The sequence below is a fragment of the Hakea prostrata genome, chromosome 1 (assembly GCF_041222555.1).
Source record: "Hakea prostrata isolate BN-2017 chromosome 1, UWA_Hpros_2, whole genome shotgun sequence".
Classification (NCBI taxonomy): domain Eukaryota; kingdom Viridiplantae; phylum Streptophyta; class Magnoliopsida; order Proteales; family Proteaceae; genus Hakea; species Hakea prostrata.
This window is the reverse complement of record NC_142600.1, coordinates 73,573,051-73,599,949: the sequence shown is the minus strand read 5'-3', so window position 1 is coordinate 73,599,949 and position 26,899 is coordinate 73,573,051. Positions and strand designations below refer to the sequence as shown.

The following is a 26,899-nucleotide window of genomic DNA, read 5'->3' as shown; positions in this document are numbered from 1 at the left end:
CTATTGAGAAGAAGAGGGTGAAAGACCGATGATCAATCGTTTCGGCAGCAGCTCAAGAAAATCTTCTTCTGCATAACGTGAAGTGTAGATGGACAGAAACATCAACACTGAAGTGGAAGATGAGAAGAGTGTCAAAGCATCTGATATTATGAAAAGGTAGAATAACTTGTGTCTTAGTAAAATGGGAAAGCCTGAATCTTGATTGAATCCTTCTGAAGCAGTAAAAGCTGCTGCAAATGTGATAGTTGCAATTAGTGTCGCAACAACCATACATGAACCTGTTGGATTTTGTTTTAAAAAATATATAATATAATATAATATACTATTTAGATAAGTTTCAAAATCATTAAAACTCTATCTCTCTAGTTTTGTTTTAGGACTCTTGTTTCTATAGGACTCTTCTGGATGTATATTAGGTGATTTAGATTACCATATGCGTTTAGTCCCACATCGGATGGAGCTAATGATTATATGATTATATAATTGTATATAGCTCCTAAGTGGGGTGGATGCTAGTAGAGAGCTATGTGTGGATCACGCGTATGCAACGAGCTGGACCAAGTCGGGCGTGGTTGCGGTAGTGGTCCTTAGACCCTAGTCTAACCAAGCCTGGTTGCGGTAGTGGTCCGTAGACCCTAGTCTAACCAAGCCATGGGGCACCGTAATATTATATAAATAATATTAAGTTGTCTATGATGGGACTTGGGTTGCGGGTCATGGATCTAAAAACCCGGCTTTGGGTTTTGCAATAGAGGGTGATCGTCATACGGTCACAACTCTCTCCGGATGACCTTACGTACATATGCAACCCTCCGAAGGTGTCCATACGAGTCGGTAAATAGAGGTTAAGCTCGAACAAGAGTCCATTCCGTTTTGGTGAAAACGATTTCGAAATCTAGTGTTAGAAAATTCCTTCTTTTGTTTTCTTCATTCGGTGCTGTGTATTACCTTCGGATCTCCTTTGCAAGTAGACTCCGTTTCTCCTTTGCAAGTAGACTCCGTTGGAGTGCTGCCTTCGGATCTAAGAGTTGTTGTATCTTGGAGGTAAGAACGTCAAGGTCAAACCCAGCAGCATAAATGGGGCGTTCAAATACTAAGGAAAAGTGCGGCCCCCCCCCCCCCCCCGTGAAAGTTCGTCTTGTTTTCCTTTCGTTCATTCTACTACATTCGGGTAAGTGATATTGACATAAAGAATTCGTTATATATTTATTTCTTTTTATTCTGTATTGGTGCCTGATGCGGTTCTAACAGAACCTGCAGTATCCTTCATCCATTTCTCCCCTTCTTTTACTATTTTTGTATGCTCTTCTGTAAACAGCTCTCGAGGTTTTAATCCCTTTGAGTTGGGAAATTCTCTAGCAAATGTGGGTACTATTTTCTCTACCTCCTGTGATGAATTAATCCAAAGATTAAAAACAGAGAAGAAGAAGAAGGAAAAAAAAAACTCAATGTTGTTGAAATGAATTCAATTACCTGAAACCATTGTAGTTCTCGTTGCATTTGCAAAGCAGCACCGGGCACCTTACCTTGTTCAGGAGGTGATTTCCCAGCTAGATGTAATATGTTGTTCTGTAAATTATTATCCATTGAAGGTGAAAGCCTTGTCAAGATTCCACTTATTCCACAGATGAGGTTGAAGATTCTTTCTTGTCGATACTGAATTGCAACCGAAAATATGTCTTGATGTTGTTTATCCCGAATGAATAATAAGTTGGGATTTATCTTTATAAGCTCATTAACAATCTCAACAATCCCAAACTTGGTAGCAATGAAAAGGCTATCATAATCTCCAATTGCTTGAAGTTCTTGTTTATCCAGAGTTGAAATTTGGGAACAAATGCATTTCAGTACTTTCAGAGCTTGTACATGAATTTTCCTCTTACTGTGAATGCTTTTGATACCTGGGACTTCAAGATAAAACCATGAAAAACAGAATTAAGACCCCTACAGAATTAAAGTCAGAAGCTAGAAACAAATGAGATAGGATCATCTTACTTAATATGTTGAGTGCACTCCAGAATGCTTCATTCAACCAGCGATTAGCTACAAAATAAATGTGAGATGTTAAAGAAAACCCTGATAATATGATTGCATAAAAGATTTTATTCTGATTTGAGTCTATGTTGTAGCATCTTATATGAACTTGTAAAGAAAGTTACAAACACCACTCTAGCTAAATATAAATCTACATGAGAGAGAGAGACCTTCAATGCTAATGTGATCCTTGTTTGTGTCACCGATGTCAAGACTGGATATATCTCTTACGCAGATTGGGGCACCTGTGACTCAAACATGGATTATGCATAAGATTTCAAACTCTTTCTAATAAGATTGATCGAAATTATAGAATGAGGAGTCTTTTAATCTTTTTTTCCTCTATAATTAAAACTAGTTTTATTTGAGAATAGAAGAAGAGATGATACTACCAACGGGGGTTGGTCCAAGTGGTAAGCGGCTTGGTCCGCTTAAGCAAGGTTCCGGTATCAAAACCTTGTGGATGTAAAAAATCTCCGCTGGGAGACTCACCCAGCACAGTCAGGTGTGCAACCCGAGTCGAACACCGGATTAGTCAGGGCAAAACCTTGGAAACCGGGGTTGGCAAACCAAAAAAAAAAAAAAAAGAAGAAGAGATGATACTAACACGAGTAGATTAATCGTTGCCAAGTACTGTATAGTCCTCCACTTGGAAATGCATTTGGCATCGATGCCAAGACTCGAATAGTCGTCCAACCACCATAATCATAAGCAATAGCTAACTTTGGGAAACGACGAAGAAGATCGAGAACAATATCTGTCGATGGGATACACAAGATACAGTCAATATATCAATGAACATTGTATAAAGCTTTCAAAATCTGACCGACCCCATTTAGTTGGGATAAGACTTCTTGTTGTTGTAAAGCTTTTGAAATCAACACTACTAATTAACTCAGTTTAAGCCTAGTAATTCAAAATTGCTGAAGTTGAGGGAAAAAGAAAAACATGTAAGAGTCTGAAAAAAGAGATGCAAGAACATGTAAGATAGTCACATACCATACATCTCATAAGCAATTGCATTGTTAAAAAGTGTAGCACCACACTTGCCGTCTCCCTGAATCAATGTTTCCTTGATGGTCATTGCATAAAGGTAGCGTGTGGTATCTCTATGTCCACTCCGGCAAGCCATAGCAACTGGGATGAGCCCATACTTGACATCCGGGACTTCCAAGGAATATATATTGTTTCTCACCAGCAACTCTGCAATCTTGGTGAATCCACCCCGTGCGGTGACATTAAGGGAACTTATAGGACAAATCTTTGTAATTGTAGAGATGATATCTGGAGTCATCAAATCCACCAACTTCTCTACAAGGATCAAATATCTTTATTCCCATACGAGCAAGACAATTAGTTCTCGTCTCTGCTCGAGGGTTGATGGGAATATTGTCTCCCTTTTTTGGATTTCAATTACCTTGTTTACTACAAATAAATCGACTTGAAGTTAACATTAACTTATTTGTCTTGCTTGTATTTGAATATTTCCTTTTGATGCTGAAACATAATCTTCTTCTATAACTATTATAAAAAGCGTGTGCCTCATTGTCAGAAGCACACTCCATGCCAATCTTAGGCTTAGTCTCATCATTACAACCTATCTCAACATCTGGTGTAACGTTTGATTTATCCATGATTCACCTAAAAAATATCGAAGTATAAAAAATTAACCAATTGCTCATCAAAATGAATATTATAAAACACACATATAACAAAATTAAGTTCGTTGAGTTGCTTTGCTTTTACCAAAAAAAAAATAGAAGAAGCAACAATTGCTTTGACTCATTGAGTTTCAACAAACGGCAGTAAATCAAGAAATGCAGCATACTTTACACTTTTTTCTCATTTTTAAAGTGAAATGACACATTAAAACCCCACCGCAAACAAGATTTATAAGCAATCAAAAAGAGAAGGAAAATTTTTTCCCAAAGAGTTGTGATAAATTTCTCAGTGACAAAATAAATGAAATTGTTACTTGATGAGCACATTTATGTATGAAATCTTAGGGCATAAAGCATGCATTTTACACACTTAGAGGTGAGCTACCTTGGGTTTTATGTTGTTTTTGCAGATTTTAGGACTTTTCAATATTTAAGCAAATATTTGAAGTTTTGAGCATTTTTACATGTCAAGAGGTCCATTCAAATTCTCAAATGCGAAAATGGGCCTAATCTAGAGCATGATGGGCTAGAGATGTGATTATGGGCCAACTCCGAAATATTTAAGAGATAAAGAAGGCAAATTTGATCTACAGCTGAGATTATAAATTATCAATCAAATCTACAGAGATATTATTGAGAGAGTCCAAATGGAGAAAAGAGTCATTGCATACATCAATATCTTATTTCCTATTTGTGATTTGATTAAATGAAGAAAAAGAGGGAAAAAATTATATTTAGAGAAGGAAGAGGCAAAAATCCCGTTTTTGAATGTCTCTGTCCATTTTTTATCAAGCCTTTCATCGAACGGTCATCCAGTGTCCGATCGAGTTGATTTTTGGAGGATAGATTTACGACTTCTTGATCCTCAAATCCAACGGTGGAATTGTGCATTTGAGCTCCCTAAGTCAATCCGATTAGTACGTCAAAATCCTAATTGGTTGAGTCAGATGGAAACCCTGAGTTTGATTTAAATTCTGTCAAGATTCATATCCCATGTAAACTCTATAAAAGGAGAGCATACTCCAAAAAAGGAGAATGTGTTTTAGAGCTTAGTAAAAGCACTCTTTCTTCTCTCTTCAGTTTATTTAGGCTTTCTCTAGTTTTCGTTGCTTGCATTTGTGAGATTTAAATTTCTAGATTGAATGTTTAGGTTTAATTTTTCTATGTAATGCAATTCAAGTTCAAGTTTTAAGATTCATTTTTCTCGGGGTCTAGCAATTGCAGATCTAAATCATTCTAGATCTAGATCTGGTTGTTAGGGTTGATTGAGATTCAAATCGTTTGTTCAATTCGCAAGTAAGTAACATTCTTCAATAATCTTCTCTCCTCCCTCTATTCCCGCTTCTATCTACCCCCTCCATATTCTTAATTTAGGATTTACTTTCAACATTTATTTATTGTCCTCTATTCTCCTGGGTCCTTGATCAGAGATGCCTACAGTCGTGCCTCTCTTTGGTTAAGGTTTCCCTTTCCTTTTACTACTCTGTTATTTACTTTCTGCAATTTACTTTCAACATTTATTTATTGTTATCCCTTCCCCTTGTTCCTTAATCATAGATGCCTACAGTCGTGCCTCTCTTTGGTTAAGGTCTTCCTTTCTTTGTTTTAATTATTTCTTTTCTGCAATTTCTTTTTCTCTAATATATGTTCCCCCGATCAGTAGACTATAAGCTACGGCAAAGGGTCCACGGTCAAAGTCATTATAATTATACTCCCCTTCCCTAGATCCAGAGCTGACACTTGGATCACTTCCCTTTTATTTTTTTATTTATTATTCGCATTTTTTTCTGCCTTTATTAATTATGCGTTGATTATGTTTGCTTTAATTTTCGTTTAAATTTGATCGCATTAGATGTATGGATTAAGACCGTTCGTTTAGTTTAATTAAGTAATTAACAAATTTTAATCATTGCACTCTCGCATTATCATTAAGAAGTTAATTCTAAAGTGGCACATCCAAGGAACAAGATTTCGTTGGGTATCGCCGGTTCTCTACCCAGCGAAATTTCGCTGAATATCGTCGATTTCGTGTGTCCAGTTTTTAATTTAATTCTTCAGCCTCGATTCCCAAACCCATATTTACAAATTAAAATACATGTTACTTCTATAACACGCAATCTCAGTTTTACCTTCTAAACTTCAAAATCCCAATTTCCAATTCCCAAGTTCCCGACCCCATTCCCATTTTACGCAATATATTTTCTCTTTAAAAATTTAATGTGTCAGAGATATTTTCCAACCCATCTCCATAATCCCATCTCACACAGAGGACTTTTCATTTTTCGATTTTTTTTCAGTGTGGTGCAGACCAAGGTTTAAAATATCCCACGATACCGTACAATACTAGCCGATACATATCTATATTTGACACAACCGATACTATACATCTCGATACATTTCTCTATTAAATTGCACTAAAATACATTTTTCAGAACGATACAATACTCGATACAGAACAATATGTCTCTTAAAATCACATGACCGATACAATACTCGATACCCATACTTTAAACCTTGGAGCAGACGACGTGCGTCAGAGATATTTCTTCAGGTGGTGGTTCTTCTTCTTCACTTCGTATGCGTTTGGGATAATCGGATTTCATCTCAGGCGGTGGTTCTTCTTCTTCACTTCGTATGCGTTTGGGATAATCGGATTTCATCTCAGGCGGTGGTTCTTCTTCTTCACTTCATATGCGTTTGGGATAATCGATTTCATCTCAGGCAGTGGTTCCTCTGTGCGGTGGTGAAACCTCACTTTCTCTGTGTGTGGTTTACCTGGTTCCTCTGTGCAGTAGTTAGCCGGTTCACACTTCACTGAGATTTTAAAAGAAATAAAAAGAGGAGAACCAGGTAGTGGTTCGGGCAGAGATTTCTGTTTCAACAGTGGTTTTAGTGATTCCAGGTCTGAGAGAGAGAGAGAGAGAGAGAGAGAGAAGAAGAAGAAGTGAATGATGAGGGATATTTCACATCTTCTTCTTCTTCTTTGGTCTTCTATCGTCGATTTTGGCCGAGTTTTCACCGATTCGATGATTTTTCGGCAATACTGAGCGATATCTCGGCGATATTATACATATATCATTTTGCCCCCTGGTATCTTTTCGCCAAGGGGAGAAACCAGCGAATTTCGGTGATATTTCACCGAAATTCGCCTAAAAAGAGTTCCTTGGGCACATCTCCTTGAGATCGACCCGTTAGCTACACAATACCGTGCGCTTGTGGTTACTTTTAATTTCACAAACATTACTTCAAAGTAGTGGTAATCCTTCCACTAATTATATAAATATGATTTTTCTAAGATCTCAAACACACACTAGACTTAACAAAGCTATCTTTCGCAACACCTTAACCACCCCTCCTCTTTAAAATTGATCATAGAACTCCTTACTGTCAACAAGTATTTAGTCATAAATGAACCATGCCAGTATGATCCCATTCAACTTCCAATTTTTAATAAAAAAAAAAGAGATGGGTGACCCAATCTTATTCTTTCTTTTATTTTCTCCTCACCCTTTGTTGTCTTCTTTCGTTTTCTCAAAAAAAAAAATTCCAAAGAGCATTAAGGGAAGAATCATGAGAACAAAGGCTATACAGTCGATTCTTTAAGGAGGTTTCAGGTCTCATTTTCAACCAAGTTGCAAACATATTTCGATTGCCTTGAAAGAAAGAAAAAAAAATAGGAAACCGTTCAAGCAAATTCAATTTAAGAATATATATATATATATATATATATATATATATATATATATATATATATATATATATATATATAGGTGTCTCGTTGTCAGCCAAGTTTTAGAGAGATTTCGGTTGCCTTGAAAAGAAGAAAAGAAAAAAAAACCATTCGAGCAAATCCGTGGAACAAAGGGTTTACTTTATCTTTCAGATTCTCTCCCAATGAGCAGTGATTTCTCTTACGAAAGGGATTAATTTATCTTTCTCTGTTCTTTGTATGGGAAAGAAATGAAAAAGGGAGTGTACCTAGCAGAGAAGTCGAGAGTTGCAGAACTTCTTCACCTGCAACTAAAGTGGAGGTTTTGGTTTGAGATTTTGCACGCTGATGCTTGAAGCCATAGAAGATAAAAGGATTCGCGAGGAATGATGGCACCTGAGGTAAAAGAGGCATTTTCCTCAAACGGAAGAACAGCAGCAACCTGAATAGGGAAAAGCAGAAGAGGAGGGAAGAAGTTTGTTCAAGCCCCAACTCCTCATTTGAAAATGGAACGTTTTTGACCGTTAGATTAGGATTTACTATGTGCCAAAAATCCAATGGAAAACAGAAGGAAACCAGAGGATCTCAAAACCGGAGCAGACAAAAATCCAGAAACAACAGGGTTTTTATAAAAAGAATAGGTTTACTATTATACCCTCAGGATTTTAAGTTACTTATGCAGAATTGAGTAGAATGAGCTTTTGACCATAATACATAATAAAGAAAAAGTCTATTATGGATTGGGGTGTGGGGTGGGGGAGGGTTTCTATTCTTTAAAACAAGAATAGGATTTAAAATGGATACCAAACACATGAAAAAAATTGAAAAAAAGTTAGAAAGTAAGGATGAGATACCAAAAAGGCTGGAAGCCTTCTGCAAATTACTGTGATTCCCATGGAAATGGAATGAAAAGAAAGCAAAACCACCCTCCTATTCACAACAAATGTCCTTATCTGTCCTCAACAGACTGATTGATCTCATGCCATCAACGGTAAATATCTCAGGCTACAATTTCATCGTATTAAACTTTAAGGGAATTTCATATTTAATATTAAACAGAGAAAGAAAAAGTATGTAAAACAACAAAGTTAATTAGGAAACACGTCTATAAAAGACTTGATATGAAAACTAAAGATCATGCTCTATTGAACAATTCAGGACCATATGTGGAACTAACCATGTCAAGAAAGAGGGGAAATTGCAACAAAACAAACAACGTAACCGGCACACCAGCAAGGAAAGTGATGGGAATGGAAATCCACTTGTGATGTTCACCGAGGATAAGAAACATGGTCGCACAAAAAGCCACCATCATTGTTGCAATGGAGAAGAAGAGGGTGGAGAGACCAATGATCAATCTCTTGGGCAATGACTTGAGAAAATCTTCTTCTTCATAACGCGATGTGTAGATGGACAGAAACATCAACAGTGAAGTAGAAGATGAGAAGAGTGATAGAGCATCAGATATTATAAAAACGAAGAAAACCTTATTTGTATTAAGGAAAATTGGATACCCCGATTGTTGATTAAATCCTCCTGGGGCTGTAAAGGCTGCTGCAAACGTAAAGGTTGCAATTAGTGTGGCAACAACCATACATGAATTTGCAGTATCTTTCATCCATTTCTCCCCTTCTTTTAGTAATTCTTCGTGCTCTTCTGTGAACACCTCACGAGGTCTCAAACCCTTTGAGTTAGGCATTTGCCCAAAAACTGCTGGTGATATTTTCTCCACCTCCTGTCCGTGCATACATGATGGATGCATGCAAAAGTTGATTAAATATATCTATCAACTCAACCATGCATGGATGAGATGGATAGAAATTAGAAAGCATTAAAGCATGGAAGCTTACCCGAAACCATTGAAGTTCCCGTTGCATTTGCAGAGCAGCACCTGCTGGCATATTAGTCTTACGCTGTTCAGAAGAGGAAGAAGGAGATTTTCCAGCTTGATGTAGTATGTTATTGCCGTTATTATCCGCATCGCGTGAAAGTATAGTAAGTGTTCCACCTATGCCACAAATGAGATTGAAGATTTTTTCTTGCCGAAACAGAATTGCAGCTGAAAGTATATTTAACTTTTGATTATCCTGCTTGAATAGTAAGTGGGCATCTATCTTTATAAGTTCTTTGACGATCTCAACAATCCCTAAGGAAACTGCACGGTCGAGGCTGTCGCCTAGCCCAAGTGCTACAAGTTTTGGTATATCCAACCTCGACATTTCAGAACAAACGCATTTGAGTACTCCAAGGGCTTGCACATGAATTCTCTTTCTACTGTGAATGCTTTTGATACAGGGGACTGCAATTTATATATACATTAAGCATTAAAAGCAGAAATAAATTACCCAAATATCTAAATGGCAAGAAGAAAATACTCAAATGTCGAGGGACTTAATGCTCTCAAAGGATAAATACGTCTCTGGAAGGAGAACTGTTGGTGCACACAAAAAAAAATCCCATTACCTAGCAGGTTTAGGGCTTTCCAAACTACTCCAACCAACCAGCGGCTAGCTGCAACAGAAAATATGAGGAATTGAGCTTGACAACTAAAACTAGTGATAATAATGATTAACTGTTAATTAATCATTATAAAATGATGAGAGAGAGAGAGAGACCTTGAGTGGTAATGTGATCCTTCTTTATACCACCCACATCAGCACTAGGTACATCTCTTTCATTATAAATGGGGGTACCTGCAGGGAGTCAAACAGAAAATAAAAAAATATATATTAAATGTCAATAATTGTATTTAAGAAAATCAGCACAGCACAGATTCGCAACTGGAAGGGGAGAAGATTCCTATTTATACAAGGGGCCGGGTGGGATTATCCACCATGTCTTAAATTTGGTAAACAATTTCTGTTAATAAATTGCATGGGGGAGGGTGGTAAGAACTAAGAAGGACCTTAATTCTTGTATGTACCTACTTGTATGAATATAAAAAAAATAAAGGGTATTTACATGTGTAAATCCACCGTTGCCAAGTACTGTATCGTCTCCCACTTGGAAAAGCATTTGGTTGTATTGCCAACGCACAAATGGTCGTCCGGCCAAAGATATCCTGAGCAATGGCTAATTCTGAGCAATGACCAAGTAGATCGAGAGCAATATCTGTGAATGTTGTGTAAGTATTATCACCGATACCACAGTATAGTATAGATCATACTCAAGAATACATCATCTAACAAGGGGGAAAAAATAGACTATGTTCCTAAGTTTCCTTCTGTTATAAAGGAGGCCTTGGTTTTAGGAACCGTACATTGCACAATAAGGTACGTATTACTTGCAAAGCTGGCCTGTAAATTGCTAAAGGATCCGACATCTAAATGCATATACTATCCCAGTTGCTCATTCTTGGAGGCACGGTTAGGCAGGTCACCTTCATGGAGAGTAGCTAGTGCAGTATTAGATGTGGAAAATTCAGGATGGGAGGAGTGTGAATATATGCAAGGATGTGTAGTGGCCGCAGTTGAAGGAGGTGGGTATGGAGGAAGGGGGAATGAGGAAGTGCTGTATAGACACATACCATACATCTCATGAACAATTGCAGAAACAAGAAGTGAAGCACCACTGTTGCGGCCATCTCCCTCAATCAATGCTTCCTTGCTAGTAACAGAGTAAAGATAGCTTGTTATTTCCTTATGTCCACTTGTGCTAGCAACAGCAACTGGGATAAGGCCATCCGCGCCTTGTATTTGCAAGGAATCTCTATTCTTTCTCACCAACACCTCTGCGATCTTGGTGGATCCTGTACGGGCGGCATAGTGAAGTGGGGTGTGCAAAGGCGGTTTTGTAGTCCTGGTTATAGCTTCTTCTGGGCTCATCAATTCCAATAGTTTCTCTACCAGGTGCAAACTCCCAGTTGTAACTGCAAGATGAAGAACCGTTCCCCCACCTGGTGTAAGACAGGCAGTAAATAAGGTGGAGGAAGAGGCGGCTGCAGCAGTGGCGGTGGCAGCCTCGCTGTCGAGTTGGTGTTGTTCGGCTTCCAGGAGACTTTTTGCTTTGTCCCAGTCACCCCAAAACACAGCCTGACTTAAGGGACGGTAGATTGTAGGAAGGATTACAAGATCGGCCTCCTCTGTTGCCATAGGACCAAATTATTAACAGTTAAACTGGATTAATTAAAATTAAAGACAGTAGTGCATGTTCAAAACATGGTAAGGAACCAGCAGAGGGGCAACCCCAAATCGGTCATAATCTTCGGGAGAAAGCTTATATAGCTACATACCTTCTCCAAATTGGCCAGTTTTTCCTTCGGAGATAAGGGCCAACTGATCCCAAGCATCTTTGGCTGAGTCTTTCTTAAGAATGAAAGATAAAAACTCCTCTTCACATGAAATCAGAATCGCGTGTAGAGCTCTTCCATTTTTCTCTGTCCAAGCTTTGAACTCAGGTGAATTAGGTTGATCAGGTTCACATTCTTTTCCCTCCACAATGTCCCACAGGCCTTGACCCATCAAATAGCTCTTCATATGCATCTTCCAATTCTCAAAATTATGCCCTCTTAGACCTTCTGGAACAATCATACTTGAAGCAGTCTTTCTTGACTTCATTCTTGCTAACTCTATCATAGAAGAAGAAGAAGAAGAAGAAGAAGAAGAAGAAGAAGAAGAAGAAGAGATCAGTAAATGCTAGCTAAAGCCACTTGAAAGTTGCAGAAAATAATTTACAAGGTTTTATCAACAAAATAAAAGCATGAAAAATGTGACTGGTGCAAAGCATAGACTTACTCTCCAACACTCCAAGATCTGGAAAAGAAACGAAATGAAATTTGTGATAATGGTGGAATACTGGTGAATTTCTGAAACTTGTGATAATGGTGGAGTACTGGTGAATTTCTTACATAGTTACTTTGCAAGACTAGCTAGACTTTTCCCAGTGAGACTCAAACACAGAACGTCTGCAACAGCACCATCAGTCACTCTAAAGATTTTCCATAGGAGAAGTTAATGTGGCTGGACTCTGGAGAAGGTGCAAATGCCCGTTAGTCAACATGTAAAAATTAACATCAAGGGGTTGGTTCAGTGGCAAAAGATCATTGCTTCATACTATAAAGTCAAGACTTCCCATTTACGCAGCCTCAACAGCTCAGATATTGTATGTGTGTACAGCTACCCATCTAGCCGTTGGCTGCAGGTGCAGCCGCTGCACCCAAGCAAACCCCTCAAATTTATTAAGGCTAGGGGTAAAGAGCCCCCACAATATGATTAAATTATGTATGAAAAACTAACTGACGATATAGTTGAGGTGTACGTAAGCCGGTCTGATCCACCCAACTGTGAAAACTGTAATTATACATCTATAATATATAAATGCACTCATCATTGCATTGGTGCACAAGGTTTCTCATTTACCCGAGTATTCATGGAAGCTGTTATCAAAAACTTGAAGCTCTGATGGTCCTTCCAAGGAAATAATGACCGATGGAATTTTTTTTTTTTTTATTAAAAATAGAATTAGGACGAACAACAACTTGCAAAATCCTTGTCCAAAAGTAAGCCAATAATAAGTTCTGTTGATTCTTTGAGTCCTTGAGACTTGAGAGAGACTTGAAAGGAAAAAGTTAAAATAGTTTTGAAGAAAAAGCGAAAGAAAAATTTGACAGACTTAAAGAGATTCCTTACTGATAGCTTTGTGCCTTTGTCCATCATGTTTCACATGGGTGCCTGCCCATTAGATTACTTGTGGGGGTGGGCCAGGAATTTTCTTCGACGTAACTTTTGGTTTTGTAATCTTTAAAGTTAAAGAAAATTATACATATATCCCTTGGATTTGCAAACTGTGTTTGTAATTCTTGAAATTAATTTTATTACAAATGTTTCCATTGTTTAATACGGTAGTTTTTAAATAAAAAAAAGGCATTTGTATCTTTATTGAATCTCCTTATAAGTGTTATATATATATATATATATAGATATATATATATATATATATATATATGACATGTGTTTAATTTTAATGGTAAGGTCATCCATATCCCAAACTCTTTATAAGTTGTTTAGTTTTTTCTCTCCTCACCACCACCTGCGTTCTCATCTTCATCTTGTCTCCCTTCGGTTCTAAACCCTTCCCCTATCTAAATCAAATTTTAACTATTTAATTTTTCATTAAAAAAAGGGTAATTTTCATCTGGACCCCCTGAGGTTTGGTCCAGGTCACTTTTAGCTCAGTGTAAGTTTTTTTGGCATATGACTCCCCTGTGGTTTCAAGAAATGATTAAATAAGGACAAACGTAATGGAAAATGTTAGTTTAATAAATTTTGTGACGAAAATACCCTTATGCCCTTTGAATTTTTTATTTTTTTTATTTTAGAGATCAAAAACATAAATGTTGATACTTTTTTGCTTCCTCCCACGAAGGCTTCTTCTTCATCATTGCCACCATCTCCAGTACAGCCACCGGGCGCCGGCACCACCACCACCTCCACCTCCTTCACTGCTGATCAAACCCAAAACAAGACAGACATTCCATTCAGTAGAGTGTAAGGAAAATGTTGAAAACCCATAAGAAGTTGTGTCGGAGGAAACTCAAAATTCAAGAAAGACAGTTTTATGGGATGCAGTTCATCATGAATATCCCTAATATTTTAACATATTCTGAAACTCAGAAAAATGTCTAAGGTAGAAAGAAGAAAAAAAAAGCTTACCGCTTCATGTCAATGTTGTAAACAAGGAGTTTTCGTCGCTGACAGAGACTGATCTGGTAGGCGAAAACAGTGTGAGCGATGGCCAAAACCCAGGAACAAATGAACAACTCCAATTCCATCACTTTGTTATAACCTTTTCCTCCTTTGCTTTCACCTTCGCTGGCGCCGGCGCTTGATGATCCCGATCCGTCGAAGAGTATATATGAGGCCTTGAACAAAACAAATACCAGAGAAAGCAGCGAACACAGGCTTGTAACCCCCAAGTATGGCCCTCGAGACAGCATCGGTCCATCACACAAATAATAAGCACCTATAGCAACATCCAACAACAATCAAAATCCCCAACTTTTTAAAAAATGATACCCACACAAAGCAGAATATAAGTAGAAATTGAAGTTTCCGCTTTAGTTCTTACATATGATCAGGGCTGATCTAACTATGGAGATGAGAGGTATATCAATCAAAGAGTATCTGAAATCATAGTTAGATAGAAGAGAGAGTCCCAAATGAAAGAGGAAGTGAAGTGGAGAGAATTGCAGAAGGAAGAAACGCGTCTGCTATGACAAGAAGAAGAGGAACAGAGAAAACCAGCAAAGAAATCAACATAGTCACCAAGAAAAAATAGGGTTTATAAGTTACGTCAACAGATCTGGACTAAATTGCAGCCTTGGGGGACAGTGAGCGGTGAAGCAAAGAGTTTCTGTGAGTGGAGAGTGGGAATATTGACAAGGGTTTTTGGCCTCTACGCAACAATTTAGCAAGTGTAGAGTGGAGGTGGAACGAGAAATCCAGCCTTAATGCTCCTCCGACGCAAGATTTTGATCTTCAAATGTCCCTCACTCTCAGATCCTTCTTGTCGACCGCGAACGTATTCCGACAGACTGATAATTGTTGAAGGCGAATCCAACGACTATTTATTATTTATTTATTTTATAATATCTATTTTAATAAATTAAAACTAAAATAAATAAAAATTCAAATGACACAATGGTATTTTTGTCACAAAAATTATTAAACTAACAGTTTCTGTTAAGCTTGTCCTTATTTAATCATTTTTGAAACCATAGGGGAGCCATATGCAAAAAAAAACTTAAACTGAACTAAGAGTGACCTGGACCAAACCTCAGGGGTCCAAATGAAAATTACCCTTAAAAAAATCACCACCACTAGTTACAGCCTTACAGGTGAAGGAGAAAAATGAATCATTGTGTCTACATGTTGGTAGTTCGATAGTTTGAAGGTCGTTGAGGGACATGGAGATGATGACGACAACACAACTTAATTGGTCTTGGTTTGGAGTCCAATAAAGGAGATGCAAATGTAAGAAATGGACACACTGTCGTGGGTTTCTGAATCTATTGCTTGGAGAGAAGGATAGAAGGTAATGAGAAGATTTTGGAAGAGATGCCCGTGTGAGGCCCCGATCTCATTATTATTGATTTGGGGCTGTTGCAATAGAGAACCACGAGATGTTGAAAGAGGCTGTAGCAGTAGGGAAGGAAGGTTTCAGGCGGTGGAGATGCGGGAACAAAGGGTGGTTGAGAGCAGGTAAGAGGAGATGAGGGGCTGAGGCCATCGGTTCTCAGATTAAAAGGCGGGAATGGGAAAATTGAATGAACAACTGCAAATTCTAACATGATAAGACCAAGAAATTTGGTAATTTCAATAGCAGGATTCGTAGGTGTCAATGGGCACCAAACCATGGTCCAATGATCATAATAGATCTAATTACCTCAAAATTCAGAATTTTGGGTTAACGTAGAAAGTGGATGAAGAAGAAGATGGCACTTGCATGGAAAGTTGGTGGATAGGGTTTGACAAGACAGAGGAAGAGATGGGGGATGAGTAGAGAAGTGAGAGGGCAACTAGCATTCTAACTGACCTGCGGCTGGGAGGCCCGCATGACGGGCTATTAGCTCAGTGGTAGAGCGGGCCCTGATAATTGCATTAGAAGATTGTTTGTCGATTTTAGCAAGTCAATGCCTTAAGGCCCATTCCAGTAGCTCGGTGATGGAGAGAAGATCACTTCCTCTGAAGCAAAAGAAGCTTTTGCTCCAATTTGCCCCAAAATCGGCTATCAGTCTGTTTTTGAAGGAGATCCTCCTAGAAGAGGTAAGCAAGGAAGCCACACCGTCAACTGTTTGATGAAAGAGGAGATGAGAGGCTACAAAATCATTGTTCTGTTATAGAGAGCAGAGAATCAATTTTTCGATGGAGGAGATGAAAAGGCTTGGGAGAGTAGGTTAGGCCGTTTGGGGGAGGAGAGAGGATGAAGCTTGGTTAAAGTGGGGAAAATTTTAACTGTGGGATTAAGATACGCTTACATGGCCATTATCTAATTGAGAACATGACCAAGCCGGTTTTGAGGGTAAAAGAAGGCAGCTTGAGAAATTTGAAAATATAATATAGTAGATGGTGAGTCAGCACTTAACCTGATTAATTGTAGGGGTATGTCTGACATATAATTTGAAACATGAAGAGTGTAAATGTAATAGACTAACTTCCAAGAGATGTAAATGTAACAGCTTGCAAACTCAAGGGGCCTTATGTAAATTGCTCGGCCTGAATAATGTTCGGAAAAAAAAGCTAGGTTGGCTCCTCACCCTATCGGCGGATGAGCGGCTTTGTTAGAGTTACTGCCTCCGTTTATTGGGGCTTCCATTCAAAGCTTATAACACTTTTCGTTCCGACCTTCCAGCGACCGGCAGGTGTCAGACTCTATACATCGTGTTACCACTTGGCAGAGTCCAATTAATTCTAGGCATTGGCTGGCTCCTGTTTGAACAATAAATTGGTTTTTGAGTGGTAGGGTTGGGTGAACCCTAGTTTTTCGATTGCCACTTTGGCAAGCTCTTTTTGGGTCAAGTGAGAAACAGTTTTGGACTCCATTTTGAAGCCGGCAATGTAAAATTCAATTGGTTTTCATGATATAGGCAGCAAAAATGTGAAATCCAGCCCTAACCTTGACCCGGAAACCCTGTTGTTTGTAGGTCCAACAACCCGAAGTAAAGGAAGAAGTCAACTATGGGCCATCTTAATGAAAGATTTGGTGTCTGGCTTAGAATCCATGGAAGTTGATGACAGTGTTCCATTTATGGAAACTTGTTCAGGACTGAAAAGGAAACTGCACCCTGATGAAGATAGGATTAGTTGATGGACTAGGACTATTATCTGACTTGGTTCGAAGGCATTTCTACATACTAGGTAAGCCACTTAGTGTGTGTGCAAAACCCCTTCAAGATTTGATTTGATATAGGCCTTCAATTCCCTACTTTGGCCTTGTTGTCCTGATTGGTCAACTGCTTGGTCGACTGGGCCAGTCGACCAATTAATCGACTGGGCCAGTCTACCAATTAATCGACCAATGAGATCTGTTTCGCTAAATTATGTCTTGGCTGCTCTATTTAAGCCCAACTTCGAATCTAATTCGTCTTTTGTGTCTCCAAACTCCTTGAAAGAACCAGAAGCTCTCCCAAGTCATCTCTTTTGCATCCTTGGTGGTTTTCTTGTTGGATCTTCGTCAATTCTCTTGCATTTACATCACAAGGTATGTGATCATCCTCCTCTCTTCTCCATCTTTAGTTTTTTGTAGTTTTTCTTTCAATTTTTGACTGAGAACAGTGGGGTTGATGTTGCATCTCTGTTCCAACCATCACTCTACTCATCTCTCTACCTTTTCCTAAAGATTTAAGGCTTGATGGATGATCTTAATCAAGATCATCACCTGCTTTTGAAGGAATCTATGTCTTCATCTTCTTTCCCTTTTTAGATTCAAAGTTCTTCAATCTTAGATTTGTTTTTCTAGAAGTTCTATACATGTTTTCCATGATTTCTTTATCAGATTAGTAATATTTCATTCTTTAGTTTTCCCTCCATGAGTTTGCTATGATTTCTCCAAGAACCCTGACTGACCTATTTATAGTAAGTTTTATTTCCTATTCTGTGACTTTAGGACTTGATGTTGTTAAGGTTTTTGAGTTTCTCTTTAAACCAATACACTGTCATAGCATTCCCTTCTTGTTTGGTGGCGATTCGAATCACAAAATTTGGATTTCGGATCAGAAATCTCTGATTTTGTCTGTCACTGACTCTGTTAGTCGACTGAGTCAAGAGACCAATCAATCGACCAATGAAGACAGTAGCCTCTGTTTTGGTTGATTTTTGGTTGATTTGATTCCTATCTTCTAGAGATCTTTCCTAATAAGGTATGTACATTGTCTAGGATCCCCTTCCAAGTTTAGAAAAGATCTTCCTTGATTCTCGGGATTCTTTACGAATTATTTAAGGTAAAGATAGTTATTTCTTTTACATAGATTGCATGATTGGGTTTCCATATTTGAATCTTTCTGATTTATTTCCATAAATAAATCTTATATCGATGTACTACTGATGAAACTACTCTGATTACAGTAGCATACTTGTTTATATTATTTAGTTTAAGTATGACTTTACTTGCCAATTATATATGAGTTGGATCATGTTCTTGATTACTTTCCATATGGGGAGTCACTATACTTGTGATGTGATTGATTGATGATTGAGATTGATTAGGTATGGTTTGGAAAGGGGAGGTGTCCTTTTGACACCTATCCTTGGACATCAAAGGGAATATTATGGGATGTTTCCGGAGATGCCTTTTGACACCTTCCTGAACTATTGGTTATCATACTTAGGACTGTCTAGCAGTGTTTGGCTAGGATGTCCCTGTTAGATCAGACCCTAGTCGGAGGGGTATTAAGACCGAACAACCCATGGTAGCAATGGGGATTCATGGGCGCTCAAGACCGGTAACCAACCCATGAGAGGACAGGAATCACATTGTGGGGGCCATTCATTGGTAGGGTTGCATATGGATAGACTTGGGCTCATGGGCGCTCAAGACAGGTAACCAACCCGTGAGAGGACATGAGAGCTTCCCGTTTATCATATGTGGATAACCAATAGGGTTGATGAGTCCGTAGTCAGGGACTATGAGGACTCTAGTGTGAAGGATAACGGAAAGGATCGCCAGGGGCGAGGAATGGACGTATCTGGATCTAAGTTGATGTAACTAAATAGAAGACTTGCATTTGGCTAGGCTTTAACCCTGACATGCGTCAGTACTTAGACCAATGGTGATGTGAGAAAGTGCTGACCTATACCACCAACTATGGATTGTCCCGAGGGATGAAGGACCCATTACCAACTGGCGTTGTGAGATGAGACCCTCCTAAAGAAGTATGGTGCTATGACTTAAAGCATGTTTGCCAATAGAGACCAGCATACATAGAGTTAGATTCATACATTCATTGTTTGTCTCATACCATATTGCATTCATGTTTTGCTTTGGAATCCTGCCATTTATGTTATTATGGATTTAACTACCTTATTGGGTTTCTTTTGAAAGTCACTCCTTTTGTGCTATGTCTTGTTAGATTTCTCTACAGGCTCAAAATATTATGACTGCTCGTATGAAGAAGCGTAGGGAGAGGAGACATATTTCCAAGAAGGTGATTGCGGTTACAACGATTACCTTGAAGATTCCTCGGGTGGTCATGCTGCGTACAATGCTTAGTCCATCGATTGAATGAAAGCGTCCATGTGCTATTTTTGAGATTTACACTTATAGAGATGTTTTCTATAAGATTGATAACGATTTAGTTACTCATTGCACTTGTTATTGGGATTAGTTTTAACCTCTTTTCTTTTTTCTTTCTGAACTACTATTCCGCTGCGATTGGTAGAGTGTGATTCCGCCTCAGTTTACTTTATGATTTTGACATTATTGTTACCTTTCGTACTCTGATGATATATGACTTTATTCCTTCCTTATTTTGATCTATCATTTATACTTTGCACATTGATTATTTATGTTCATGATTATGTTATTATTTATGTGAGAGGATGATTTCCTCAATACTTGATCTTCGGGGCTGTGGATTACACATTCGGGTATGCCAGGTAGGGTACCGGCTAGGTGGATGTGACAGAAAATGTCAACCACAGAAATGGATTGCACATACACATGGATGTGCTTCTAGCACAAAAGTAGCAACCTCCTATGTAGAGGTACTAAAATCAAGGAGGTCTTACATTTGAACCTCCATCCCTCTACACCCCCACTTTCCCCCTTCCCCATCACATGGGCCAACTTGCCCCCAGTCACTGTGACTAGTTTGACAAAATAACACATACATAAGGTGTGTGTGAAACTTAATTATATAGAAATTTTTAGGGTACATGTCTTGGTTACATGATAAACAATTAACAGAGGTGCAAAATGGTATGCCAAGAGTATTATTTTGAAGGGCTAGTAATTAAACCAGGAACATATGTGGAACAAACCATGTCAAGAAAGAGGGGAAATTGCAACAAAACAAACAACGAAACCGGCACACCAGCAAGGAAAGCGATGGGAATGGAAATCCAGTTGTGATGTTCACTGAGGATAAGAAACATGGTTGCACAAAAAGCCACCATCATTGTTGCAATGGAGAAGAAGAGGGTGGAGAGACCAATGATCAATCTCTTGGGCAATGACTTGAGAAAATCTTCTTCTTCATAACGCGATGTGTAGATGGACAAAAACATCAACAGTGAAGTAGAAGATGAGAAGAGTGATAGAGCATCAGATATTATAAAAACGAAGAATAACCTTTTCCTTAAGAAAATGGGAAAGCCTGACTCTTGGTCAAATCCTCCTGGAGCAGTGAAAGCTGCTGCAAATGTGAAGGTTGCAATCAGTGTTGCGACTACCATACATGATTTTGCAGTATCCTTCATCCATTTCTCCCCTTTTGATATTAAATCTTTGTGTTCTTCTTTAAACACCTCGTGAGGACTCAGGCCCTTTGAGTTGGGAACTTCTCTGCTTAAGGGTGCAATTTTCTCCACCTCTTGAAACCATTGCAGCTCACGTTGCATTTGCAAAGCAGCACCTGGCATAATCTTATTACCTTGTTCACGAGAGGAAGGAAGAGATCTTCCGGCTTGATGTAATATGGTGTTCCCATAAATATCCCTTGATTGTGCAAGCGCGGGCATTAATAGTCCTCTAATTCCACATATGAACTTGAAGATTTTTTCTTGTCGATACAGGATTGCAAGTGAAAAGATATTTTCACCTTCCTTATCATGCACCTGTAATAAGTTGGGATTTATATATAAAAGCTCCTGGACAATCTCAACAATCCCCAATGTGGTGGCAGTGAAGAGGCTTTGAAATAGTTCAACAGCTTGAAGTTGTGGCCTATCCAAACTTGAAATTTGTAAACAAACGCATTTCAGTACTCGAAGGGTTTGAACATGAATTCTCTTTTTATGGTGAACCCTTTTGACACCTGGGACTGCAATTCAAGTAATGCATAGAAGATCAAAATAAACAATAGAAAAAGAACTTCTAGAAAGAGAAAAACATTGATATTAGGCTCTTCCCCTTACCAAATAGGTTTAGAGCACTCCAAACTACTCCATACAACCAGTGGCTAGCTGCAAACATAAAAAGATGAAGGATTAAGGTTTATAAGAAAGCCCTAGATTGTCTTCTCTCACACATTGTGAGGTACTTGACATACGTATTAGATGATATATATTCTCACTCTAGGTCACTAAGCAGTAGGTAGATCTCTCCTAGGTAGTCTTTTTTGGAATTCAAACCTTTGACATGGTGCCAACTCTAATACTAAATGTTAGGTACTTGACGAGTCCGGCCACCAAAAACTCTATAGCTAATAGAACAAATTGAGTCAATCCCTTTAACTTATCACATACTAATCTGGCCAATCTAGTGCTCATACACCAGAGTCGGCTCATTAGACACATAACACGTGCTGAAAAAAAAAATTATACAAAGAAAAGAGGGATAAAAAGAGACCTTCAACCATAATGTGGTTCTTGCTTGTGTCCCCTACCTTAAGATTGGATTTCTTTCTTTCATTATGGATTGGAGCACCTGTAAGTCAAACAATGCTGGCTGTTACCTACTAGTTAACCACACAATGGATAAATTCCATCCATTAAATAGGAGGAGAAGATTTGAAACAGTAAGACTACCCCCATCATACTAAGGGGTGGTTATTATTTTATTCTGTCAATATGAAAATTAAGTACGCACGTTCATTATCCTTTTAATCATTAATCCAAAAAAAAAAAAAAAAAGACCGATACTTAACATGTATAGATCCACTGTTGCCATATGCTGGATAATCCTCCGCTTGGAAATGCATATGGTAGTGATGCCAAAACTCGAATAGTTGTCCACCCACAGACATCATCAACAATAGCTAACATTGGATCGTAGCCAAGTAAATCAAGAGCAATATCTGTTGATGTGATGCAAGAAATATCATCACTACTATATATATTGTATATAAAAAAAGTAACCAGAATTATAGCTTTGGAACTTTGTAGTGTATTCGTTTTTTTGATGCTTGTAGTTTCTAGTTTATATAAAGGCTGTCCTATGACATGGCAGATACCTCGGTTTAGGAGGGTTCAGTCCGTGATAGAAAAGATTGTTTGATCTAATTCCAATCCCAATTTCACAGTGAGATATTGAGATGTATTGATGAACATAGAAACTATATATCCATCTTTCTCAATAAATATCTGATGTACCAAAAGAAAACTTCACACTTCTGACACCAATTTATGATTAACCAATCTACTTTGTTAAATTTTTTATTTTGTTTATTGAAACCAAAGGTAAAAATGTTTAGCTTAGTCTATTTCTGATTTTCTTAAATATTTCTTGGATGATGTTCCAGAATGAAAGCATAGCTTAGACTAACATATCTCTGTATTCGTATCTCTCTTCCGGTTCATTTCATTGCATTCTTTCCTTTCATCAGTTGTGAAAAATTTTCTTTTTGGTTCATAAAAATTATATTTGGGAATCAAGGCAAGGCACATACCATACATCTCATAGGCAATTGAACTATTAAGAAGCGTGGCGCCACCACACTTGCGGCCTGCATCACTAAGTGCTTCCTTGCTTGTCAGTTTGTAAAGGTATCGTGTGGTGTCTTCGTTTCCTACTCGGCAAGCCTCAACAACTGGGATGATGCCGTTGCTGTCTAGCATTTGCAGCAACTTTGGATTCTTTTTCACTAGAACCTCTGCAATCTTGGTGTACCCACAATGTGCAGCATGGTGGAGGGGAGAACGAGCGCATTCCCCTGTAGTGGATAAGCTTTCTGGGTTTATCATCCCCACCATCTCCTCTACCAGCTTCAAATGCCCAGCTGCAACTGCAACATTAAGGGCCGTTCCAAAAATTGGTGAAATAATTGCAGTCAATAAGGGGGAAGAAGAGGAGGAGGAGGAGGAGGAGGAGGAGCTGTCCAGGATTCTCTTGGTTTTTTCCCATTCACCCCAGAAAACAGCCTGAAATAAGTCCTGGTACGTTCCTGCATTAGCTTCTGATCTGGCCATCTCTGCTGCCAAATTGCCTAATTTCATGAATGAAAAGCTTAGCTGTATATAAACATATATTAGAGAGATGAAAATGCTAAAAAATGTATCGGCATTCCATGTTTTTATTGGGATGAAGGCTAACTTTGAAGTGGAGATGAAAGCGGTAATTAGAGGCTTGGAAATGGGAAAGGATATGGCCACAAGGAAAATTTGGATGGACAGAGTCAGTGGAAGTAACTCCCGTGGTCTCAAAGAGAAAACCTCCATGGTTTATGCGGCAATGATGATGGGCATTACAACCATATCCTGCATTTGTGGACTGGAAGATTATAAACTGCTGTAGAGAAACAATTAGTGTTGCTGATTTTCTAGCAAAATCTGCAGAGAAGGAGCAAGTGTCTACTCCTGTACAAGCATAGCTGGGAGGGAAATATTGTTGAAGAACTAGAAATGGATGCAATGTGTCGACCCCGTTTCAGGTTTGTTCATTAAGGAGTCAATCAAACTCGGTGGTTAATGTGATCGAAGAAATGTAACATATGTATACCATTTTTTTCTTTCATTAATTAAAAAGAAAAACATATGAGTGAGAGAGAGAGACCTTCTCCAATTCCTTCTGCAACTGTGCTAACACTGCCTCCGAACACAACGGCTAACCGATCCCAAGCATCTTTGGCTGAATCTATCTGGCGAATGAAAGATAAGATGTTATCTTCACACGAAATTTGTATGGAATGAAGAGCCCTTCCATTTCTCTCTCTCCAACTCTTGTACTCGGGTGAGGTTTCTTCAGGTTGACCTTCAATTCCCTTCACAATGTCCCAAAGCCCTTCACCTATCGAGTACCTCTTCATAAAAATGCTCCACACATTATAATTGAATCCTCTGAGATCTTCTGGAACAATCATATTTGCAGTACTAGATTTTGTTGATTTCATCGCTGCTCGCTCTGTCACTACAAGAAAAGAAGAGTAAAAGAACACAACGAGACAGAGAATATAGCTAGCTGCGTAAAAGCCTATGTATCTGGCATGAGCAGCATCAGGTTTTATCTAGTTTGTAACAGAATCTACTAGTTATCCATTAAAATGAAAAAGAAATTTATGATGGTAATGAATTCAGTAATAAATTCTCACAAGATTGCTTGGCGAGGTTCTTAGATTTTCCCCTGAAACCAAACTAGCTGCAACGGCACCATTGATCACTCTGAAAATTGCCTAAGAGGGCTCTCACGATTCTCTGGATTTTATTTTGCTTCACTTTGATTTTTTGTTGTTATCTCCTTCATTTAACTTTTGGGCCATGAGATACTGGTTGTTTTTCTTCAACTGTTGATGTAATTATTTACATTCATTGCTAGCAGTAGCAAACAATAACAAACCCCGCCCGCTTTCAATATAAGAGACTGGGTTAAAGAAAAATGCAGACGATTGACAAACATGACTTTGACTTGTTTGCAATTCTGTCGGTCTTTATCTTTTGCTTTCTGACGTGTCTGGTGGTTGTCTTCATTCTCGCGTTTGGACGTCAGTACCGCCCTTGCATACCTACGGTACAGGGGTTTAAATCCTCTGCGGCGCTCATCCGAGCGGCCACCCAGCGGCTGCTCTGGATGAGCGCCACGTGTCATATAAAAAGATCTGAACCGTTTAGTGTTTTCTATTTGTTTTCCCTTTAAACCGTTCAATAAACCCGGTTTAAGACCAAACCGGGTTATCTATCAACTTTAACTTGCTTTAGACAATCGAAGAATCCTATGGGCTATCATCTCTACCCTCTCCCCACACTGATCAGACTTCCCAGCAGGACTCGATGAAGACAGGGAATATCAGAAAGTATCATCTTTGAAGCATCTGCAATTCTTCTAACTTTACCTTCCCAAAAAGCAAGTTTCTCATGAAATTTCTAAAACTTTAGATATAGCGAGAGTATTTCCACATAGTAATTTGCTTGGGTTTTCAATCGAGAAAAGCCATATCCCCAGATTTTGCAACATTCACAAACCTTTCTACAGCTACTTCAACCCCCTCTTTGGAGTAGTTATCCAAACTTGACATATTGAAACTAAATAAAATTTATCTTTACTACCATTTGAAGAACAATTCATAACCTTTTCGTCGGAAGCCATCAAATGTGAGCTTAAGGTTAATTTTCTCTTTACAATCACCTAAAGCCCCAACACCACTTGAATAGTTGTAACTCGATTTTGCTTCGGAGAATGATAAAGAATTTATTTTTCGATTATCTTCTTCTTTTCCAACGCCATGTGGATACTTTTTGACGTCTTTACCTGAATCCACCTTCCTCTCACATAGCCCTAGTGAATCTTCAACACTACAGTTGCCTGAACACATTCATCGTTTTTTTTTTAATTCAAGTATCCATCTATTGTCCTTCTTTCTTTGTTGAAACAGGGAACAACAATAAAATATTGATCAGAGATAAGAACACAGAACAGAGTAGATATCTCCTTCTGTCAAAAAGCAATGTCAAGCATACCCAACACCTCAAGATCGATTTAGGATGCCCTATCCTTTTACTACATTCTATTTAGAAGATGCATCCGTCGAGACAGATTTGGGAGAACACTACTGACCGATTTAAAAAGCCCTGTCATTTTCTCCACCGTCGTCATTAAATTGTCACCGTCGATCTTCACATTCATTCTTTGGAGTTTTTGGCTACTTCGGCCAGTGTGGGGAGAGGGTAGAGAGGAGAGCCCATAGGATTTGATTTGCCAAAAGTCACCTTCTTTCCCATATAAACACTTTCTTCATGTGCCCGCCATTCGAAAACCACCACAACTTCCAACTCCCAACAATTCAATTCTTTCTAGGGCTTCTTCTTGTTTCCCTTAAAACCGAAAGATTGCTTCGCTTCTCTTCGCTTCGCTTCAATTCTGTTCGTTAATGGAGAACAAAGAAGTTGAAATCGTCTCTTCTCGTCAGCCTTGTCTCTGGGTGATTGAGTTTCATCGGAGAATGTTCATTTAGAGCTGTTAGCCTTTCTTCCATGTCTCCGATGGAAGCATTTTGCAGTGTTCTAAACCGAGTTAAAGTTGATAGATAACCCGGTTTGGTCTTAAACTGGATTTATTGAACGGTTTAAAGGGAAAACAAATAGAAAATACTAAATGGTTCAGATCTTTTTATCTGACATGTGGCGCTCATCCAGAGCAGCCGCTGGGTGGCCGCTCAGATGAGCGCCGCCGAGGATTTAAACCCACGGTACAGACGTAAAGTCGTGGTCGAGGTTTGATCTCCACTGTTCCTTTTTTTTTTCTTTTTTCTCTTTTCTTTTGAGTTTTGGGTTTGAGGGGTGTAATTCAAAAAATTAAAATAAATAAATAAAACGAGTGGTCAAGATTTAATCTTGACCACTGGAAGTGATCCGGACCATAGGCAGCACAGTGCTGCACAATTACGTTGAAGCTCAATCCGTCTTTGTTGGTG

The 26,899-nt window shown here is 38.6% G+C and overlaps 3 protein-coding genes and 1 pseudogene across 3 annotated transcripts; all 4 read right to left on the bottom strand.

Annotated features, from left to right (window-relative positions):
- LOC149029957 (uncharacterized) lies at nucleotides 1-3,668 on the bottom strand. Its single transcript, XM_089144148.1, has 7 exons — nucleotides 3,452-3,668; nucleotides 3,034-3,345; nucleotides 2,642-2,791; nucleotides 1,996-2,043; nucleotides 1,474-1,907; nucleotides 1,255-1,387; nucleotides 1-278 (listed from the first exon to the last, which is right to left on the bottom strand). Exons 1-7 carry the CDS (start codon nucleotides 3,666-3,668, stop codon nucleotides 1-3), a joined length of 1,572 nt encoding a protein of 523 aa, XP_089000274.1.
- Nucleotides 3,669-8,528: 4,860 nt separating this feature from the next.
- On the bottom strand, nucleotides 8,529-12,383 carry LOC149029956 (uncharacterized). The gene is made up of 8 exons (XM_089152040.1): nucleotides 12,138-12,383; nucleotides 11,636-11,971; nucleotides 10,931-11,485; nucleotides 10,366-10,515; nucleotides 10,020-10,097; nucleotides 9,868-9,915; nucleotides 9,255-9,703; nucleotides 8,529-9,139 (listed from the first exon to the last, which is right to left on the bottom strand). The coding sequence occupies exons 2-8, from the start codon at nucleotides 11,958-11,960 to the stop codon at nucleotides 8,540-8,542; spliced, it is 2,205 nt and encodes a 734-aa protein (XP_089008166.1). The 5' UTR covers nucleotides 11,961-11,971; nucleotides 12,138-12,383; the 3' UTR covers nucleotides 8,529-8,539.
- Nucleotides 12,384-13,779: 1,396 nt separating this feature from the next.
- Nucleotides 13,780-14,660, bottom strand: LOC149029955 (uncharacterized; annotated as a pseudogene).
- Nucleotides 14,661-20,301: 5,641 nt separating this feature from the next.
- Nucleotides 20,302-24,709, bottom strand: LOC149029954 (uncharacterized). Its single transcript, XM_089144123.1, has 7 exons — nucleotides 24,584-24,709; nucleotides 24,049-24,402; nucleotides 22,946-23,482; nucleotides 22,205-22,354; nucleotides 21,907-21,984; nucleotides 21,474-21,521; nucleotides 20,302-21,379 (listed from the first exon to the last, which is right to left on the bottom strand). Exons 2-7 carry the CDS (start codon nucleotides 24,383-24,385, stop codon nucleotides 20,331-20,333), a joined length of 2,199 nt encoding a protein of 732 aa, XP_089000249.1. The 5' UTR covers nucleotides 24,386-24,402; nucleotides 24,584-24,709; the 3' UTR covers nucleotides 20,302-20,330.
- Between the last annotated feature and the right edge of the window lie 2,190 nt (nucleotides 24,710-26,899).

What these genes read in the sequence shown, in the direction of transcription:
- LOC149029956 (XM_089152040.1), bottom strand. Translation starts at nt 11,960, where the DNA reads ATGAAGTCAAGAAAGACTGCTTCAAGTATGATTGTTCCAGAAGGTCTA. An exon ending in AACTGGCCAATTTGGAGAAG is followed by an intron (nt 11,486 to 11,635) that starts GTATGTAGCTAT and finishes CTATGGCAACAG; the next exon opens with AGGAGGCCGATCTTGTAATC. An exon ending in GGGAACTTCAATGGTTTCGG is followed by an intron (nt 9,140 to 9,254) that starts GTAAGCTTCCAT and finishes ATGCACGGACAG; the next exon opens with GAGGTGGAGAAAATATCACC.
- LOC149029957 (XM_089144148.1), bottom strand. Translation starts at nt 3,668, where the DNA reads ATGGATAAATCAAACGTTACACCAGATGTTGAGATAGGTTGTAATGAT. An exon ending in ATTTATTTGTAGTAAACAAG is followed by an intron (nt 3,346 to 3,451) that starts GTAATTGAAATC and finishes TGATCCTTGTAG; the next exon opens with AGAAGTTGGTGGATTTGATG. An exon ending in AATTGCTTATGAGATGTATG is followed by an intron (nt 2,792 to 3,033) that starts GTATGTGACTAT and finishes TCCCATCGACAG; the next exon opens with ATATTGTTCTCGATCTTCTT.
- LOC149029954 (XM_089144123.1), bottom strand. Translation starts at nt 24,385, where the DNA reads ATGAAATCAACAAAATCTAGTACTGCAAATATGATTGTTCCAGAAGAT. An exon ending in TGCAGAAGGAATTGGAGAAG is followed by an intron (nt 23,483 to 24,048) that starts GTCTCTCTCTCT and finishes TCATGAAATTAG; the next exon opens with GCAATTTGGCAGCAGAGATG. An exon ending in GAGTGCTCTAAACCTATTTG is followed by an intron (nt 21,380 to 21,473) that starts GTAAGGGGAAGA and finishes CTTGAATTGCAG; the next exon opens with TCCCAGGTGTCAAAAGGGTT.